Genomic DNA, 18,911 nt, shown 5'->3' with positions numbered 1-18,911 from the left:
AGAATGATCCCATATGGTTTTGTAAGGTACTCTTGATCCCATATATTGTTTTTGATGGAGTAATTGTATATTATATATGTTTGTTTTCAGTCAAGTGCTTTCACTAGACTTTATCTTTAGATCCATCCATTTAAAGTTAGGCCTTGTTTGAACCAGGGTTATTTGAATGATCAGTTTGTTAATTTTCAAATAACACTTAACGCAGGTTAATGAAATGAGTTTAATTGTGTAAAATAAACATTATGAGAAGAAATATATTTTATATTATTTTAAAATAAGTAATTTTAAGGATGAATTGAATAGTCTAATGGGATATTGAAGTATTGATCTTCCATGTTTTTGTTCTTTGTTTGTCTTTTTATTTATTTTTGCTTAGAGAGTAGTAGACTATAAAAATATACTTTATTTGATTACTTTGGCATTTAAAAAAAGAAAGAAAGAAGTATCTTAACATGTTAATTACATACTTTAAAAGAAAAGAAAAAAAGCTAAAACAGACGTCCAAAGTGAATAGATTTGCTTTGCCAAGACATAACAACTTTCCTGGTTCACAGAATTATAAAAAAAAATGCATGATTGTCATATATATATATATAATAATGAAGTTTTTATTGAAGTTGAAAATTAAAATAAAAAAAGTGGAAAGAAAGAAAATAAGAGGAGAAGTGAGCTTTAAGGGGTTGATTCTATATTCTTCTTGGATTGACAAAACACATTTTTACGGTATGCACCTAATGCCCACATAGGGAATATGTTTCTGTATGCTCCAAAGTTCATCATAATATTTGTCAAGAAAGCACCAGTTATTTCCTGTCATTTTGCACCACACATTATTATTATTATTATCATTATTATTATTATGTTAGAGTTAGAGATTTGTAGGCAATTTACCTGTTGAGGAAATTCACCACTTTCCAACTGTGAGTTGATTAGAAGCCTTGCTGCTCGATGTAAAGGAGTTGGGTCCCTTTCAGCCTGATTTGTGACAATTTTACAACCATTATATAAACAACTTGGGGATAATAATAAGTATGGAGAAGAAGAAAACAACATTTGACTGAAAAATAGGCAGTTTCCAAATTGCATTTTGGACTAAATGGGTGTTTATGGCCTGTTCCATTTAACTCTAGTCTATTTACTAAGGAACACTTTGTTTATACTGTTTGGTTGGTTAATGGTTACAGACATTCCTATTTGTTCCTAATTTGTTTAAGAGAAATAACCTGTCCAGCACAAATGAGACCCAACATTGCCCAGGAAGTTTGTACTAAGTTTGTTCGGTCACCTTCTAGCGGCACATATTCCTGTTAAACAAACAATAACTAGATTAATGCGCAAAGGAATGGATATGAATTATCTGATTTTCATTTTTGTTGGCTCCCCGGTACCTTATTTGGACATGAAAGGAAGCTTTCTCCCCAACCACCTTCACTGTTTTGAATAGAAAGCAGAAACTCGCAGCCTCTACGAACAGCTAAGCTATTTTCATATGTCTTCCCAGAAGCTTTCAATGCAGATAGTCCAAACCATGTAGCATAAACGAAGCAAATACCCCAAAATCCATACCTGTAAAATTATATGACACTAGAATTCAATACAAGCACTCTTAAAGAAGAAGAAAAAAATAGAAACAGAAATAAACTTTTCATCACCAAGAACCATCAGGCAGTTGCTTTTCTTCAATAAAACGTGTTGCTCTTGCAATTGCATCTTCTATTTCTCCTTTTCGATGCAATGGATATAAATCCTTGAACAATACAAGGGTTTGGATCACAGAGGAAGTGCATTCAGTGTGCCTAAAAGAACAAACGTCCAAAATATATAACATCAATCAAATTGTTTCAACATCAGCAACTAACAAGTTAATATCTTACTTTTTCTCAGAAAAAAGAAGTTAAAATCTTACTCATGTTCAATAACACCATCTCCAGAAACATGTGATGGGTTGAAAAACTACAGAAAATCATAATTTTGTTAGTGAAAAGTTGATGATGAGGAGGAGAAAGGAGGATAATGTCGAAAGCTTGCCTCGAGCCAGGGTGGTCCTCTCGCAGGTTCCCAAGCTGGAAAACCGCCATTCTTGCTCTAGAAAAGATGTAATTCCAAGGAGAAAAATTAAGAAAAGGACATGTGAACATTAAAGGCCATATGAACACCTAGTCAAGTTTTTGAAAAATAAATGTTAAATAAACCAAATGAAAATATCTGTAATTTGAACTTTGAAGTACTAGATATATAAGTTGATTCGCTAAAATGTAGAAACAATGTTGGAAAGTGTAACATCTTGATTTCGTAACCGATGAAGAACACAATTCTAGAAGGGGATGAGAGGAATAAGAAGATATAATCACGATAGTAGCCACGAATAAGGATAAGTAGCCATAGAAGAATTAGACGAGATACCACGAAGAACTAGACAAGAAAGAAATCACACTCAACTCAAATCCTTATCAAAATAATCGATATCTGAAAATTGTGTATAGAAGGGATATTTATAGCATAGTTCATAACAACTATGTCTAATGTATTTAAATGTTTGAAATTACAAGTTTGAGCAGCTTTTAAAACCACAGGAAACGTGGTCATGCTTCATAATAGGGATTTAAAGAATCAATTCATCTAACCTGCAGTGAGAGAAGGATATTAACAGCATCGTACAATCGCTCAGCCTCAAATTTGGCCCCTACAGTTTCTACTGGCATTTTTGAAAGTAGAAGTACAGCCTGCCAGGTTGTATTACAGAAGAAGAAGAAGACTAAGGACATATATACCTTTGTATAAATATAACAACCATTGAAGCATAAGGGTTAAGCAAATTGCCTTGAGAGATTCAGCTGTGCAGTCTGAACCTTGCCAACCATTGTCTTGTTCTGAGAGCGGCCATCCACCTTTCGAAATATGCCGATACATTTCCTGAAACTTACCTGATGGATTTTCTTGAATCTGCATTTGGGAGCCTAATGAATGAAACAATGTCTCTTTATTGAACAAATCAACCGTGCATAAGAAAGTGATAAAAAGGGACCTGTGTTTGTTTCAGGTAATCATGTGCCTTCTTGAGAGTTGTCCCATATTCATCGGTCAGATCTGTCGCTACAAGTGCTTGAATCATGAAGGCACAATCCCATGCCTGAGTACCAGAAACCTATACTAAAACGCTAACGTTTTAGAAACAGACAAATAGTTGACCGAAGGTATCTCTGGATAATAATACTTTACAAAATCAGCAAAGTCTTTGTGGACCAGACCTGCATTTTCATTCCATCTTCAGCTATCCAGAGAAAATCTGGAATCCGGGCAAGGTGCCTTCTGAAGGCGTCTGAAGCAGGGTCTTCAACCCAGCATGCTAGCAAATGGAAAATCTGTAAAATGTACAGTAATCGCAAAATTTACGGCCTCAGGCAGGCAATGAGGCATGTAATAACAATATTATCAAGTTTAACTAGCTTTTCTCAACTTACCTTTGGTATGCACCCAAGGGTAACATATCTACTGTTCTCATCCTCATAGTGAATATGTTTCATAGTAATACTTAGAGCTCTGTCTCTCAACTTGGAGAGAGGCCAACAACTCATCAAAGGCTCAAAAATGCGATAAATGCCTTCCCAGAGAACATCTTGTAAGAAGGGATGGGGATAATACAGGTCCTCCTGCATTAAGTATATGTTCATGGTTCTTCATTATGTAAGAAACTATTCAAATAGAAAATTAAGAATTCTACTAAATAAAACAACATTGATAATTAGAGTAATACCCAACTTTTAGATATTGATAACTAGAAAACAATGATAAATTTTCTTAGAAACACTTGAATGTTGATATAGATGAGCTGAAATATAACTTAATTAAACATATTGTTGACTTAGACCCAGATTCAGCTCCAAAAACTTTTTCTAAATGGGTTATTTATAAATTTGGGGAACATATTATTGTACACTTCCAAATGTGCTTTAATGACAAGGGGATGAGATTCAATGAGAATTGGAGTAACACCCACCTTCAGACAAGAATAGCGTGCTTTGTTCCAGTTGATATCTCTATAAGGTATGTTGTACAGTTCTTCTCTTAGGGATTTTACAACATCAGTGATTGTTCCAACAAATCTTTTTCCATAGAGATAAGAAGCAGGAATGAACATTTCACGAAGATAGCAAAACATTTGTCCTGCATGGGTGTTTATTGTCTGTAAGAAATAGAGATATTTTATCATTCTACTTCCTGAACTTGCTCTTCATTTTGCCTCATCAATTTGGTAGGCTCTTTTTACTTCCTCAACTTATAAAAATGGCTCCGACTACATCTATTTGTAGTTTTTCTATTTGTAGTTTTTTTTTGTTAACTTATGTTTCTATTTCACTTAAAAGTGATATTTCAACCAATTGAGAACAGGGAACTACAAAGATTGTGTAGAGATGATGCATGAACTAAACAGATTTAGCCAAAAGTAATGACCTTGGGAAATAATTTGAGCCATTTTTAGAAGTACATAAATCAAAACGACGCAAGTTTAAGAAGCAGTGAAACTATTCTGTTAATCAAGACAAACTGTGGTCAGAGATTTTCTTCAAGAGACATGCGAGCAGAAAACAAAACAAAACCTGGATTTACGGGGAAAAAGGAAGGAAGAAAACACAACTCTGGAGACGCTGGAATGCTTCCTGCCCAGTCATACACTCCAAGAAACTGTATTAAAAAAAATATTGGTTAAAGAAACTGCATTAAATTATTCTTCTATCCATTGGAACATCAAAAGATCTCCCTTTTGAATAATTTTGTTTCTCAAAATGACATCCCAAGTGATTTCTATATTTATACTTACTGAAAGAAAAATCTTTCCCATGAAGGGAATCATTGTTGCACCACCATGATCAAGTATCCAAGCCCTAGCCCTTGTCACATCCTTAACTTCACTTCCTTCTCCCAGCAACCGCAATCCTATGTAGTTCATTGCTGTACCAAGCATTGTGCTATGTCCCTCAATATACATTCCCCAACCCCCATCACCATTCTAGTATCCAGAGAAAAAAAAATCCAATTTATATACATCTACAATCAGAGCAAGGTACAAGTGTTTTTTTATTAATAGTACCTGGTGATTGTAAACATATCGAAGAATTTCTTTTCTGTGTTCTGATGATAGTACAGTATTCAAAGAGCCAGTAACATAGAGAACAATTACCTGAATATATTCATAATTAATTAATTAATACCAAGAAGTCAGAATCTGATAACAATTAACTCAAAATTCTTTCTTCTTCACCACTAACTAACTAACTAACCAGTGAAGGGATAAGAATTTGGAGTCCTGCAGTTTCAGAAGGCCAATGGCCATCTATAGACTGGATAGCAGAGACTAATCGAACTGCTTTGGTCAAAGAAATTGTAGCAGCTTCACTGCTTATATCTTCTGTTGCTAGTAATCTTACTGGTGGTATGCAGCTCAGGTCAATTTCGCTTTCTTTGATAAGCTGGTGTCTTTCAAAAAAACTCAAATATCAACTCAATAGTGATTTTTTATAAATTAAATAGTAACACTATTTATTTAAATAACTTATGCTTTATATAGAAATTTCAAGAGAAAAAGAAAAGAAAGAATTTGACCTGGAAGAGCATTAAGAGGTCACTAGGAGATTTGAATTGAGAGCGGTTACTACGATAGCGATCACGGATCCGTTCAATCTGTTCCCTGTCCTCGGGTGTCCCGCCTTCGGGATCGAACTCCCATACTTGGCGGCCGACAAAGTTATTGACGCTAGACAGCCATGGCCCATCGCCTTGCCCGATCTTCAGCTTCCACATTATTATTCCTCAGCTTCAAAAGAGATGATGCGAGACCGCTTCCGCCATTGATCGATGAGAGGAAAGTTCCGATTGAAAAGAAAATGTTTCAATTCAGTCAGTCAGTCAGTCACAATCTCAGCAGCACTTGCTAAAGCTAAGCTAAGACTGGAAGGAAGCTTCAAATATAATGAATGATAGCTTGACTGAAGAAATTGCAAGGAAGAAGAAAGAACTGGGACTGAAATCAATGTTTCAATGACACCTATAATTAAGAAGGAAATATATAAATAAAAAGTAAGCTTGGCTTTCTTATTGAATCAAACTTTGGAGCCAAATGATTTTAATCAAAACTTTAGATTTAATTAAATCCATTCCTAATTAATTATAAATAGGGTATTTGATTAAAAATCTCATTTCTCATCTTTAATAATTATAAGATTTAGCTAATTCCTTCTTTCACTTAGTTAGTAATAATTACGGGATTTAAAAATAAAATTAAGGTGGTAAACATTATTAATACATTTAATCAAATAATTCAACATATTTTATTAAACAAAATACAACTAAATTTACATTAAAAAAAATTATTATCTAACATTAAAAAGTAAAATTATAAAAATGAATAAAAAAATATTGCAAATTCATGCTTATATATATAAAAAAATTGATTCATAAAAGTTTTGTTACATATTTATTTATAAATATATATAATTTATTTATAAATATTCATACAATTTACCTATATTAAAAAACTAATAATTAATTTCTTTTTTTTATTTTTTCCTCTAATTATATATATATTATATATTTTCTCTTCATATAAATATATTTTTTTTACTAAATTAAATAATCTATATAAATTTCGAAGATATGAACAGCAAATGATCCACTGAAGATTGAGAGAATTATTTGAATAAAAAAAATTTGAAATAAAAAACTTCATCCGACTAAATAAGATGTCACATTAAACAAAATATAACATAAACTCAAATCTAAGTAATTAAAAAAAATAGGACACTCTAAGGCCAAAAAAAATATTTTTTCAACCTTTCTGCAACTTTATTCTAGAGAAAAAAAGAAGAGAAAAAAAGAAGAAATAACTGAATTATTACGATTGGTAATTACATAAGAACATTTTAATTTTTCAGTACAACTTAAGGTATCCTACTAGTTTAATTAAAAATCTCATTTCTCAACTTTAAAAATTCTAAGCTTTAGCTAATTCCTTCTTTAACTTAGTTATTAACAATTAGGGATTTAAAAATGAAGTTAGGGTGGTAAACATTATTAATATATTTAATAAATTCATTCATTATAATATAAAATTGATAGTTGATTGACTAATGACTTATTTTATAATGTTATTATTATAACTATAGAAAACTGGTGAAGGTAGTTGGTGAACTCATTAATCTTCTTTATATTTTTGAATTCTTTAATGTTAGATCTTAGGTTATATTTGTTCATTTTATAAATATTTTAGTTTATATTTTCATTGTTACTATTAAATGATTAATCTCATCGTGTTTTGCGATAAAGTGAACACTGGTGTATTTTTTTTATCGTTATGTTTAAACAACTATCATTTATATCATATTATATTAATAATATAATCAATTAAATAAATAAATAAAATAATAACAATTTTGAGTGTGATTCTTTCTAAAATGTTATAATTCGGGAAGAATGGGTATAAGAAATGTTTTTAGTATGAATATTTGTGGCTTGGAAATAGATAAAGATTCTAAAGAAATAGACATTTCATGTAAAGGTTTTTGTTCAACAACGGTCTCACAAAAGTTAATAATTTTTAGGAGAAAGGTTATTATAAGTAAGTCTTTAATTAGGTTGACCACATATATTATGTATATCTATATCTAGATAGTGTTTGGTGAAAAGTACATTTTTTAATTCAATAATATTCTATATAAGAGTGTTTTAAAAAGGTGTTTGTTATAATTTTATTATATTTTATATAATTTATACCATATATTTATATAAAACAATAATTAATACCTTAACTATAACATGATTCTTATATTACTTAATTTTTAATTTCTTATTATACTTTTTATTGCTATTATATATAATTTTTTATTATATAATTAAATATATATTATTTAATTTTATTATTATTATATAATCATTTTTAATGTATATTTTTTTAATAATTCAATTTTTTAATTAAATAGTATTTATTTAATTTTATAAGATAATTTATTAATTATTATTTTTTATATTTACTTATATAATAAATAATATTATTTATTTTATATATTATTTTTATTTTAAGTTTATTTTATTATAATTATTAATAATATTTAAATTAAATAAATATAATTTAAAATTGATAGTATAATTTCTTTTTTAATTAAAACTATATTAATTATTAAATAATAAATAATATTATTTATAATATAAATAAATATATAAAATAATATTAATAATATATTCATATTATATATCAAATACTAAATTATAAACTATATTCAACTTATACAAAACTATCAAATTATTTATTCTATCTTATATTATCCTATATTAACTATTTCCAATTTATTCTTCTATAAACCTCATACAAAACTTACTGCACAACAATGAAGGCATCCATGATGATCGATGACATATAATAAAAGGAAACATAAGATGTAATATTATTAACATATTAGGTTTATCACTAACATGTACATACAAGTTCATCTTCTTCTTACTTTTATGGCCTATATAATTTACCCACGAAAAAGAAAAAACTTGTATGCATAATGCATTCCTCCCTCCCTCCTTCCCTCTCAAGCAAGAACAAAATCAATTTCATGAAAATGCCCTATAAACAACTTCCTCTTCCTCCTCATCAGCTTCTTCTTCCTTAGGCCTCAGAACAACCTCATTCTGCATTTAAACATCATTATCATTTTCCAAGAACAACATAACTTAAACCAGTTATTCCAAACAAACCCACAACATCCATAGCTAGGAGGAAAATCATATGAAAATATTAAGTTTATTTTGAGCAGTTGAAAATTCTTGAAAAAAAGAAAATCTCAATAAACCCACCTCAGAAATTCGACCGCCTTCTTTGAACATCAATAGTTCAGGAGCAGGAGAATTGGGATCATCTGCTTTGCAATCCCTGGGGATTTCGAACAAAGATTGAGGGAATTGTTTGCGAACAAAGCCGACATCGAAGTAAATGATGCCAGAATCAGGATCATCGATACGAATGTCCTTGACGGGAAACCAGAGGAAAAGGTCCTGAGCCAACATGCCTGACAGATTGCCAATCCTTCCAGATCCGATTATTCCAGATACGTTCAAATCGTAACGAACTTGAGACTCGAATTGAGCGCTGCAAGCCGACTGCAAATGGACCTCGAATCGTCCGGTGAACGAGTTAAAGGTAAAATTGGTGATACCCTTTGGAAGAAGTCCGATCGGAAGTCTGTTTGATTGAAGCACGTCATAGATTGTTGAAGCCGATGATGTCGATAATAACAATGAAACACAAATTAAGAATATCTGCAACATGATCTTGACGACACTACCCATTTCCAAGAATGGATTTTGGGGCTAGGGTTTAGGTCAGGAAATTATTTAGCTTTATAAAAAGAACCAAGGGGGGACATGACAAATTGAAAGTCAGAATGAATGACCTCAGCTTTCTTGTTTTTAATTGTAGGAGAAACAAACCCATTAAATAGGCCCTTGATCTTTTATCATAATTTAAATTCTTCTCTTCAACTTATTGATAATAAAAATAACATTGATGTGTTTATTTTGTATTCTATTATTAGAGAAAGAGAGATAACCAATTTTCATACAAGTACTAAAATGCAAAAAATAATCCCAATGTTGCACATTATTTCCTTATTAATAATATCAATCAACAGTCAAGTAAGTTGAAGGGCCAAAGGATGAAACAAATGCCAATATCTAAAAACCAAATTCAAGATCTCAAGTTCTCAAGGACACATATCAAAACCACCCACCATTCAAAACAAAGTACAAGGTGATTGATTTATAACATGTTTAAAACAAATATTAGTCAACAAACAAACTCCATTATCAGTTTTGGATTCAACGGATCCCCAAGCAGTCGACAAGTTCTAGTCTTCATCCTAATACCGATCATACCTCCTGTACAAATCACACACATGCATGTATATTAATGGATGTACTATTCCATTATGCAGTCCAATAACAGTTGCATATATATTGTAGCTAGTACTACTATATGGTATGTAGATTAGTTTTTGGATCATTTTGCTTTTTGTAACAAATGTATATTTTTTTAGAATCATAATCCCTATAGAAGAAAGATAACTATTGATAAGGAAATTGTATGCTGTGGAAAAATCAATCTGTTTCATTTAATCCCTCTAGAAGAAAGACTTCAGTGTAGGGTTGTTTTAATGTGACACATTATAGTAAAATCCTTAATGGTAAAAGAATATACCTGCTCCGACCATGATCCCTGGTTCGTTCCTTGGACCTTGAACGTGATCTGTGACTGCTTCGTGAATTGTAACTACGGGACTGATCTCTACCCCTTTCGTTATCATAATGATCTCTATCGTAACCACGCCCCCTGCTATTACGATCATGATCCCTCCTGTGATCGCGACTATCTCCCCTCTCACGATCCTTGCTAGATTCTCTTTCGCGTTCTCTGCTTTGTTCTTTTGATCTGCTTAAAGATGAAATTACAAAAATACCCAGAGAACAACTAGCAACAAAACTACTGAAGAAGATTAACAAGGAAAACTAAGAGCATGTTTGAGGAAGGTTTCAATTTTATTTTTTATTTTTAAATCCTGTTTTATAAGGGATGTGAGATAACTGGACTTTTGTGTGTACTGTCCAATATGCCCTTGGAATTTTAAATAGTTTTATCCATAACAAAACTAAGAATATGGGTATTTTAGTTGATGATTTGAATGATGAAGTGATTGATAATGGGAGAAGAGGTTATTTGGATTAAATCCATATAATCCTTCATCAAACAAGGCCCAAGATTTCACAAATTACCTTTTATCCTCTTCATATGCCTTCCTCTTGTTATTCCTTTCTTCCTAACAAATTGATACCCAAAAAAAAGTATTAGTCAGTGAAGTATGATATAAATAGAAGAGTAATAGCCCAAACTTCCATAATAGCAAACCAGCAATAAACTGATTTGCTTGATAGCTGCAAGGGAAGTTACACATGAGAGCTAAGCACACATTCCATACAACATCATATTCATTACTTTTTACCTATTTGACTACTGAAGCAGGCCAAAAATGAAAACAATCAAAATTGATAATCCCCACTCACTGTCTAAGGAACTAATTCAATATGCATGTGAAAATGTAAAAAAAGAAAGACAAAATCCGGGAATACAATGATCTAATATGCATACAACATCCGGGTCCAAAACACCTTACCCAACACAAGTCAAATATTCCATAATCCTATGGATAGACAAGAAATTCAGCAATGCACACAAAAAGATCATATCACCTTAAGTTCTGCCAACTTATCACGGATTTGCATATATCCCAAGTGAAGCTTGCCTCCGAAATGGTCAGCCAAGCGCCTATCGCTGCAAACACATTAAAAAATGATAAGGCCAAATTAAATAGCATAAAAGATATTTAAATCAATTCTTATATGACATAACTGCCCCATAATTTCTAGCTAATAATAGCATGATCTACAAGCATAAACCAGAAAAGACGCACATTCTTTAGCTGCAAAATGTTATCCTCGAAAACTGGGCCCAAAAGCCTGCTGGTGAAAAGGAGGTATAATCGCCAGGTCAAAAACTGAGCACTTAAAACCCTTAACACTATTTCTTTGTCACCCTTAAGAAAATATATGAGATTACATTCATAGTAGTAGATAAAGAAACTTTACCTGTCATACACACTTAAGAAGGCACCACAAATATCACATACACGTAGTTTCTGATCAGTCTGAGAGAACAATCAAATAAACAAAGTCAGAACTGATGTATTAGGACTCCATCACACAGCTTAGTATCTTTTTTATGTGACTCTATGTAATATGATGAAAACATCTGATATCTAGAACCATTGAACATTCAAAAAGAAAACAGATTAGTCTGTAACCTTCACCTTAGTAAGTAATTAGGTAGTAATCAAGAAAAATGTCGAGTTAAACAATTTCCTAATGTACAGTTAGTCTATCAGAATCAGTTAATAGCAGAAGGCAATACAGATGGTTTCCTTTTTTACTTGGGTGTTGTTTAAAGGAGAACTGTTGAGTAGAGTTCACGTACATTAGCTAACAAGGTTTAATACATCATGTAAAGAGAAAAACAAACAAGGAACTAGGTTCGTGGTCAGACATCCTCCTAATGAGTTGATAGACATGAATTCTAGAACTGGCTCCACCTCTCCCAGCTCTAAAGCTGACCCCTGGTATAATGGCTCTATTGCTGACATGCTATTGGGTTCAATAACTCTGATAACCCTATGCCATGCTCTTTGTCAGTGCATAATGACAGTTTGGGACCTAGCTACCAAGGATTCACAAGAAGGAACTGGCACTCCAATTCCTTGATTTATAGCTTCTCATCAGAATAAGAATCTTACAAACAACACATGTTTAGAACCTCTTCTTCGAAATTCAAAGTGCACGATCCATACGAATCTTATTAATTAATTGTTTGTTAAACATATTTATTGTTTGAAATTAAACAAGATTTTTCCAATAGTATACTAATATTGCATATAATATGTTCCTTGATAGTAGTTACATCCAAATCAATGGAACATGGAAAGCAGGATGCCTGTGGCATGCAGGCATTGGATGAACCAAAGTTTCATTGAATTTAACTTTTCCATTAGAAGGGAGCTTGCACACATGGTCATTGGTACTGCTTTAAATACTCCACCTCCTTCAAAGGTTCTTAATTTTGACTGGTTAAAGGATTCTATAATTGATTGCTAAACAGGAAATGAGATCATACAAGAATGAGATAAATAGCTTGTGAAGTAAATGACTCACAATGCGGACATCAACAGCAGTGTACTTGGAAGTGTCATGAACAGGTTCCTGTCTCGCAGCCAGCTAAAGAACAAGAAAGAATTAGTACATAAGTCCATGCCAAATAACTGACTCAACAAGTGCTAGACAATGAAGAGTAAGAGGATTCACATAACAAAGATAAAACTTGTGTCAGATGTAATAAATAGAAGAACAAAACAAGACAAAATGTAAAGATAGCTACTGACAATCACATCAAACATAACCTCTCACATTTAGTAATTCAGCAATCACAAGAAGATGTGAATATGGTTAGTTGTACCTGATGTAGTTCATAACCAAAATGCATCTTTTTATTTCTTAAAATGAACTTCAAATATTTATACCATCTGAAACAAGAACCCCATACTTCAGAGCAACTAGATTCATGCAGTATTGTCAAGTTAAATGTAAGAAGATAAGATTGAACAACCATCGTCATGCAAGCATGCAATGCTATAACAATGAGAGTTTCTCGGAAGCAGGTTTTGTATCTCTATGCTCAATATAACAACCTATATTCTAATAAAATGAGAAGAACGAATTTATCTATCTCTGTTGTAGAAAACATAGTGTAATAACTCATAATTAATATGGCATACAATGCAGAGACAAACTTTTCACCTTTTTCAGCGCTTCTGCTTCTTCCAATGCTTTTTGTGCCTCATCAACCATTCCTTGCTCACCTTAAGAACATAATAACCATGATAAGCTCCAACTCATTGAATCAAATTGTAGGCATGAATTTGTTACAAAAGTTTTATCATGTAAACACAGATAGGTAACAACTCAAGAAATTTAACATATTTAATAGATTCACAATTTCCTGTTAATGAACAAGGGAAACACTAAATGGAACTGTTGATAAAGCGTCAATTGATTGAAGAAATACCAAGCATATAAAATAATGAAAAGCACCAGAACAGACTCCAAAAGAATGGGAAATAAAAAGCTTCAGACCAATCTGAACAGACACTGAAATGGATGGAGCAGAGAAAACACTCATGGAATTTTACCAAGATAAATACAACTCAAGAAGAAAACAGAACTGGTCTAGTAGAATCAATTTAGAACAGTTCAACATTGAATTGGTGACACTAAATAACATAAGATAGCATAAATAATGTGATAATGGGGAATAACCAAGCTGACAAATCATCCATGATTCATCAATAGTTGGACTCAGAGACTCCTAAATAGAAAATTAGTGTGCCTATGCAAAGTAGTGGTGGTTTGTTTTTGGAATGTTGTTAATCATCATTGAGTAAAAAGATGGACACTGATCTAGACTGATCACTTTCAATCATGGTAATGTAGTAGCTAGATTACAAGCCATAGGGTTGCCAATGGACAAAATCAGCAGTCAGAAAGAAATCTAGTTATGACAAAGGTGTGAATAAGGCCTTAGCGCACTTCTGGTGATATTGAAGTAATATGGAGGACAGGCTCTAATAAAAGACATGGAGTTATATTGTTCATGTGGAAGTATATCCCGGGTAAATTAGAAATATTAGGATTAATCTAATATTTCATAACAAGGATAATATCTTGCTAATCTGTATGTATAAGTTAAAAGATAATTATCGTAGAAGTAATTATCTCATTATTCTAGGAAAGGGTATCTATCCTAGAATTGTTGTGTATTGTATATTTAAAGGGAATGATCAGGCTAGTCCATGCTTGCCCAGCAGCATAAAAGAAGACTAACATGGGTAACTACAGTGGTCAACTAAGCATGATGCAATCCAGCAAAAACTACAATATAGCTGCAGATGATATACAAGACCAAAAACTCAACGTTAAATCGGTCAGCTATTAGTACATCTGCGGAAACATTGTGTATCATTTCCAAAAGCAACAAGCAGTTGAAAGGTCAGTTCTACAGATATAATATAACACGACTCCTTGAGATAAATGCAAAGAATAACCTTCACTGAAAAAGTGTACATACCCAGATCTTCTGCTTTCTTGAGCCTTTCATTGATCATTTCTTGTGTACGCGGATCAGGAGTAACATCTGGTATAGAAGCATTGGGAGGCGGTTGTGGTAAGGAAGCCCGGTCTTTGTTGAAAGCATCTAAAAGAAGTATTGACTGCAGGAAAAAAAAGAAAACCTTCAGCAACATTTTAGGCTGTAAAAAATAATTTTGTAGCCAAATACAGATAATTACAGCATTTACAAGTATTCTATGTCACATTGCGAGGACAAGAACTACACCTGTTTTTCAGCTCTCTTTATTCTGAGCTCTTCAACTATCTCCATAGCTCGTATCTTCATATCAGTCTTGCCTTCAAGATCTGCAATATGTGTACGTAAGATGATGTAAGCCTACATGACCATTTTAAAAAAATAACTATATAATATCAAAGTTATAGGAACTTGGCTTTCAGATAGTAACATGGCTAAACGAGCAGACTTATTTTCATAAGCTCCCCAGAACAATTTGCTACAGAAAGCAGGAAGACACATTCTTCAGAAATTCCTTACTAGAATATATGCCCTATGGGATGTTAAAAAAATTATTAAATAATTAGTTAACATATTCAGTCCAGTCTTTGTGTTAGTTTAGTAAATTATTTCAGTATTCATGTGACCGCGAGATTAGTTATCCTATTTGACATATATAATTTTATTCTTTTAGATTCTACCTTGATGGAGAGAATGAATAGGAGAAGAAAACAGTTCTCAAAAGTCTCATCACTTCACGGATATAGTATACAATGCTAAATAGGAGACAGCTTGAATTGCATTGCCCAGATATAAATAATACGGCTTAGTTAAGGTTGCAACAAGACTACTATTCTGTTGAACAACATTTTAACAATACCTTTTAACCAAAAACTTGTAACAAGATTCATATAGCTAAGTAAACACAGTATTTAACTGATTAATTCACCCAAAATGATTTTCAGAAACTTTTTAACGAACAAATTGAGTGAAACAAATAGCAGCTGCCACAAGAACAAGGTACATTACTAAACATAAAGTCTTCTCCCTAGTAATTAAAACCTCACAGCCCCCTGGAGAGTTAAACTTAGACATTGTGGAGTTAGTCTTTCTTTGTCAATTTGACAATCAATATATAGAAGAAGAAGGCCATAAATTATGAACCCACCATACTGTTCAGCTTCTTTTAACTTTTCTTTGATCTCTTTTGATAACTCGAGGGCCTCTGCTGTCTGCATTTTAAAGTTAAAACAAATTAAAATCACCACCTTAAAATTCAGAATCAAACATCAAAATGAAGCACAGAAAAGTAATATACATATCCCATGGTAACTTAGAAACTCAATTCTAACCTGGGTAACCTCAGTTACTGAAATGGCAATGGCAGCCTTGGCATCCTCCTCTTCAAGACGTTTAAGAGCTCTAGTGATTTTCCTCTCACATTCAATAATAAGCCTATCAATTGCATCCTCTAAGTCCCTGTCATAGTTATCTATACCTTTCTCTTTCACTTCTTCATATCTAAAGAATAGTTAAGGTTTCCTACCTTTAAGTTAGTCCTAAAACTTTAACAATCTGAACTATAATGCCAGACACCTCATGAAGGTAATTATGATGCAGTCCAAGAGAACATGTATCATTAAAATTGCAAGAGAAAGAACATTGGCTGATCAAAGAAAATCATCCAAACAAAACCTGGTAAAGACTATTGCCATTAAAATTAGGATATGGCAGGTTCCATAAAGCCTGATTGAAACCAACCCAACCAAACAAATCAAGAATTTATAACCCATTGAAAGCTTCCTTTTTCCATTGTCAGTAATGTAACTTTGCACTAAATTAGCAAGGAAAATAAGAACTGGGTAACAGAAACAGGATTAAGCTGCAGAGAACATTTGAAGTTAATCTGAAATCATATTGGTTATAAAGATTGCAAAGAAACTGAAAATTCCTTGAAATACTACAAGCTGCAAACTATTCCAAGTAACCATGTTTTGTTTTTCAATTTCAAGACCTCTGAAAAAAAAACTGGAATTAGTCATTCATTTACGAACACATTTTGAACTTTTTCTATAGAAAGGTGATAGTGAAATGCAAGTGAAATCATAAACAATATTCAGAAGCTAAGTGATTAAGGTTTCCCCATTCCATACCCGAGTGGATTTTAATCTATCTCGCTTGGAAACAAAATAAATGTGAAAATGTAACAAGTTTTTGTTAATGACATAGTAAAGTGAAGCAACACAAGAATATCCACCATAAATATCATATATGAATTAAGATGTAAGAGGCATGTTCAACCCAATCCCCTTTTTGCTCAACATAAGAAGTTAGTGCATTTTCCATCTTAGATCTAGTTTAAGGTGCACAGCAGTGGAGGTCTAACGCCTTGATATTTACTCTACATCAAAAGTGTCTCCAAGAAATCCATCAAACTCTCTAGAAAGGATCAAATGAAACCCTCCAATTATTTATGTCAAACCCAAATATTTGCATGTTCAAGAAAATCATCCAATTCCTAAAAAAGATAAAATGAAATCCTCCAATTATTTTTTTGCTACCAACACTTGTGGATGATGAACAGGAACATATTCTTCTACAAAAGAAAAGGGGCTTATGATAAAGAAGTCCTTGTTTCTTTTGCAGGGACAACCGGATACAAATTTATTCATAAAGTCATAAAATTTGACAATATGACGTAAACATTTATAAAAAGAAAACAAAATCATGACAACAAGAGTGGTTGCCTAATCACAACAATAGAAAGGATACTCTTTTCTCAGCTGCAACGAATGCACTTTAGAACATGGCCCCATATCCATTTTCTGCACAGAAACATAAGAAGGAAACTGAATGTTAATATATCGATTAAAAAATCATGTTCAATACAACTATCTTAGATCCCGGGAACCAACAAATGGACAATGAACCTGTGATTCCAAATAAATTTTCCTTGTCATACTCTAGTATGTTTAACTTCTCGAAGGTTAAACGCCTAAAATTCCAGTAAATAACAAAAATGATTCTAAATACACGCAAAAGAAAAGGAAAAGGCCCGTGACTCTAAGATGCAATATTCATTTCAATTACTTCAGATTATATATATATATATAAGAAAAGTTGGAGAATATTGAGCAATGATTCAGAAAAGGAGTACATACAGTTAATTGGAAGAGTTCATGAGGGCAGAGACCAGCCAAGAAGAGACGACAGATATCACGATCATTGTACTTCCTATTGACTTCGGTCACATCTCCGTTTCGATTCGCTCCCATAAGCACGTCCAGCTGCTTCCTTATTGCATCCATTTCTCAGTGCTCTCTTCCTCCTCCGATTCACTGTGTGTCGGTTTTGATTTTGGCTTTTCTGGCGCGGACGGACGAGACAGATAGGGTTTGATCACAAAATGGGACTAGAACACACACCAGTGGGTTTATACTTTATATCAAATAAATTTATTTTAGGTTCCTCAGCAAAGAAATAAAAAATCAATTTGGCTTGTGTGGGTTGATACTTTATAAATTATTTAAGAATTATCAAATACAATATCATTATTTTAATTCTTTATAACATTTTTTAATGAGTCTTTCTTAACATTTTAAAATATTAAATATAAAATATTATTTATTAATATATATCCATTTTTTAATCAAAATTTAAAAAATATATATTTTTAAAAAAAAATTATAAATCAAACAAGCTACTACTTATAAAATATTAAATAAAATTGGATAAACGTAATTGACCTCGTGGTTAGTTTTTTTTATATATTATACTTTGTTCATCAATTTATCTATCTAATTAATCTTTTTATTTATTATAATATTAAAATTATTTTTTACTTTTTTTTAAGTATAAATTAATTATTAAATAAAAATGTAAAAAGAAATAATAATTTGATAAAAAAAATTAAAAACCAGTTTTAATCCAATAATTTTTTTTTGAAAAAAACCTAAACAAATTTCATAAAAATTAATCTTCAAACAAGATCAAATACTTTGTATTATTATACTAATATTTTTTTTAATGTGAACTTTTTATTAAAATCGTGTAAAATTAGATTAGGATAAATTCGAGATAATATCATCAGGTGTACGTCCTTTTGTGCAAAAGTTTACCAACAAACTTTTAATTTTACCGTTCCAAAACTATT

General features: G+C 31.9%; 3 protein-coding genes across 3 annotated transcripts; all 3 read right to left on the bottom strand.

The window, feature by feature from the left end:
- Positions 1-443: 443 nt before the first annotated feature.
- On the bottom strand, positions 444-5,997 carry LOC124929495 (beta-amyrin synthase-like). The gene is made up of 18 exons (XM_047469871.1): positions 5,602-5,997; positions 5,280-5,468; positions 5,090-5,179; positions 4,820-5,008; positions 4,599-4,683; positions 3,998-4,164; positions 3,462-3,650; positions 3,249-3,362; positions 3,026-3,145; positions 2,821-2,943; positions 2,625-2,723; positions 2,029-2,085; positions 1,907-1,953; positions 1,653-1,796; positions 1,389-1,566; positions 1,224-1,304; positions 892-975; positions 444-810 (listed from the first exon to the last, which is right to left on the bottom strand). Exons 1-18 carry the CDS (start codon positions 5,797-5,799, stop codon positions 673-675), a joined length of 2,292 nt encoding a protein of 763 aa, XP_047325827.1. The 5' UTR covers positions 5,800-5,997; the 3' UTR covers positions 444-672.
- Positions 5,998-8,484: 2,487 nt separating this feature from the next.
- LOC124931746 lies at positions 8,485-9,373 on the bottom strand. Its single transcript, XM_047472295.1, has 2 exons — positions 8,836-9,373; positions 8,485-8,670 (listed from the first exon to the last, which is right to left on the bottom strand). Exons 1-2 carry the CDS (start codon positions 9,325-9,327, stop codon positions 8,593-8,595), a joined length of 570 nt encoding a protein of 189 aa, XP_047328251.1. The 5' UTR covers positions 9,328-9,373; the 3' UTR covers positions 8,485-8,592.
- Positions 9,374-9,621: 248 nt separating this feature from the next.
- On the bottom strand, positions 9,622-18,184 carry LOC124932686 (luc7-like protein). Its single transcript, XM_047473354.1, has 13 exons — positions 17,920-18,184; positions 17,531-17,583; positions 16,111-16,279; positions 15,927-15,990; positions 15,029-15,108; positions 14,762-14,903; positions 13,435-13,496; positions 12,793-12,855; positions 11,677-11,735; positions 11,281-11,362; positions 10,807-10,850; positions 10,235-10,465; positions 9,622-9,915 (listed from the first exon to the last, which is right to left on the bottom strand). The coding sequence occupies exons 1-13, from the start codon at positions 18,064-18,066 to the stop codon at positions 9,897-9,899; spliced, it is 1,215 nt and encodes a 404-aa protein (XP_047329310.1). The 5' UTR covers positions 18,067-18,184; the 3' UTR covers positions 9,622-9,896.
- Positions 18,185-18,911: the final 727 nt, after the last annotated feature.

Source organism: Impatiens glandulifera, chromosome 3 (assembly GCF_907164915.1).
Source record: "Impatiens glandulifera chromosome 3, dImpGla2.1, whole genome shotgun sequence".
Taxonomy (NCBI): Eukaryota; Viridiplantae; Streptophyta; class Magnoliopsida; order Ericales; family Balsaminaceae; genus Impatiens; species Impatiens glandulifera.
Note: the sequence above shows the minus strand (reverse complement) of the source record. Positions and strands in the feature narration are given on the sequence as shown.

Coding starts and splice junctions, on each gene's coding strand:
- LOC124929495 (XM_047469871.1), bottom strand. CDS start 5,799: ATGTGGAAGCTGAAGATCGGGCAAGGCGATGGGCCATGGCTGTCTAGC. Junction 5,180..5,279: donor AAATTCTTATCCCTTCACTG/GTTAGTTAGTTA, acceptor GAATATATTCAG/GTAATTGTTCTCTATGTTAC. Junction 1,954..2,028: donor GAGGACCACCCTGGCTCGAG/GCAAGCTTTCGA, acceptor GATTTTCTGTAG/TTTTTCAACCCATCACATGT.
- LOC124931746 (XM_047472295.1), bottom strand. CDS start 9,327: ATGGGTAGTGTCGTCAAGATCATGTTGCAGATATTCTTAATTTGTGTT. Junction 8,671..8,835: donor AAGGCGGTCGAATTTCTGAG/GTGGGTTTATTG, acceptor GTTTAAATGCAG/AATGAGGTTGTTCTGAGGCC.
- LOC124932686 (XM_047473354.1), bottom strand. CDS start 18,066: ATGGATGCAATAAGGAAGCAGCTGGACGTGCTTATGGGAGCGAATCGA. Junction 14,904..15,028: donor TAAAGAGAGCTGAAAAACAG/GTGTAGTTCTTG, acceptor TTTTTCCTGCAG/TCAATACTTCTTTTAGATGC. Junction 10,466..10,806: donor GCATATGAAGAGGATAAAAG/GTAATTTGTGAA, acceptor ATCTTTAAGCAG/ATCAAAAGAACAAAGCAGAG.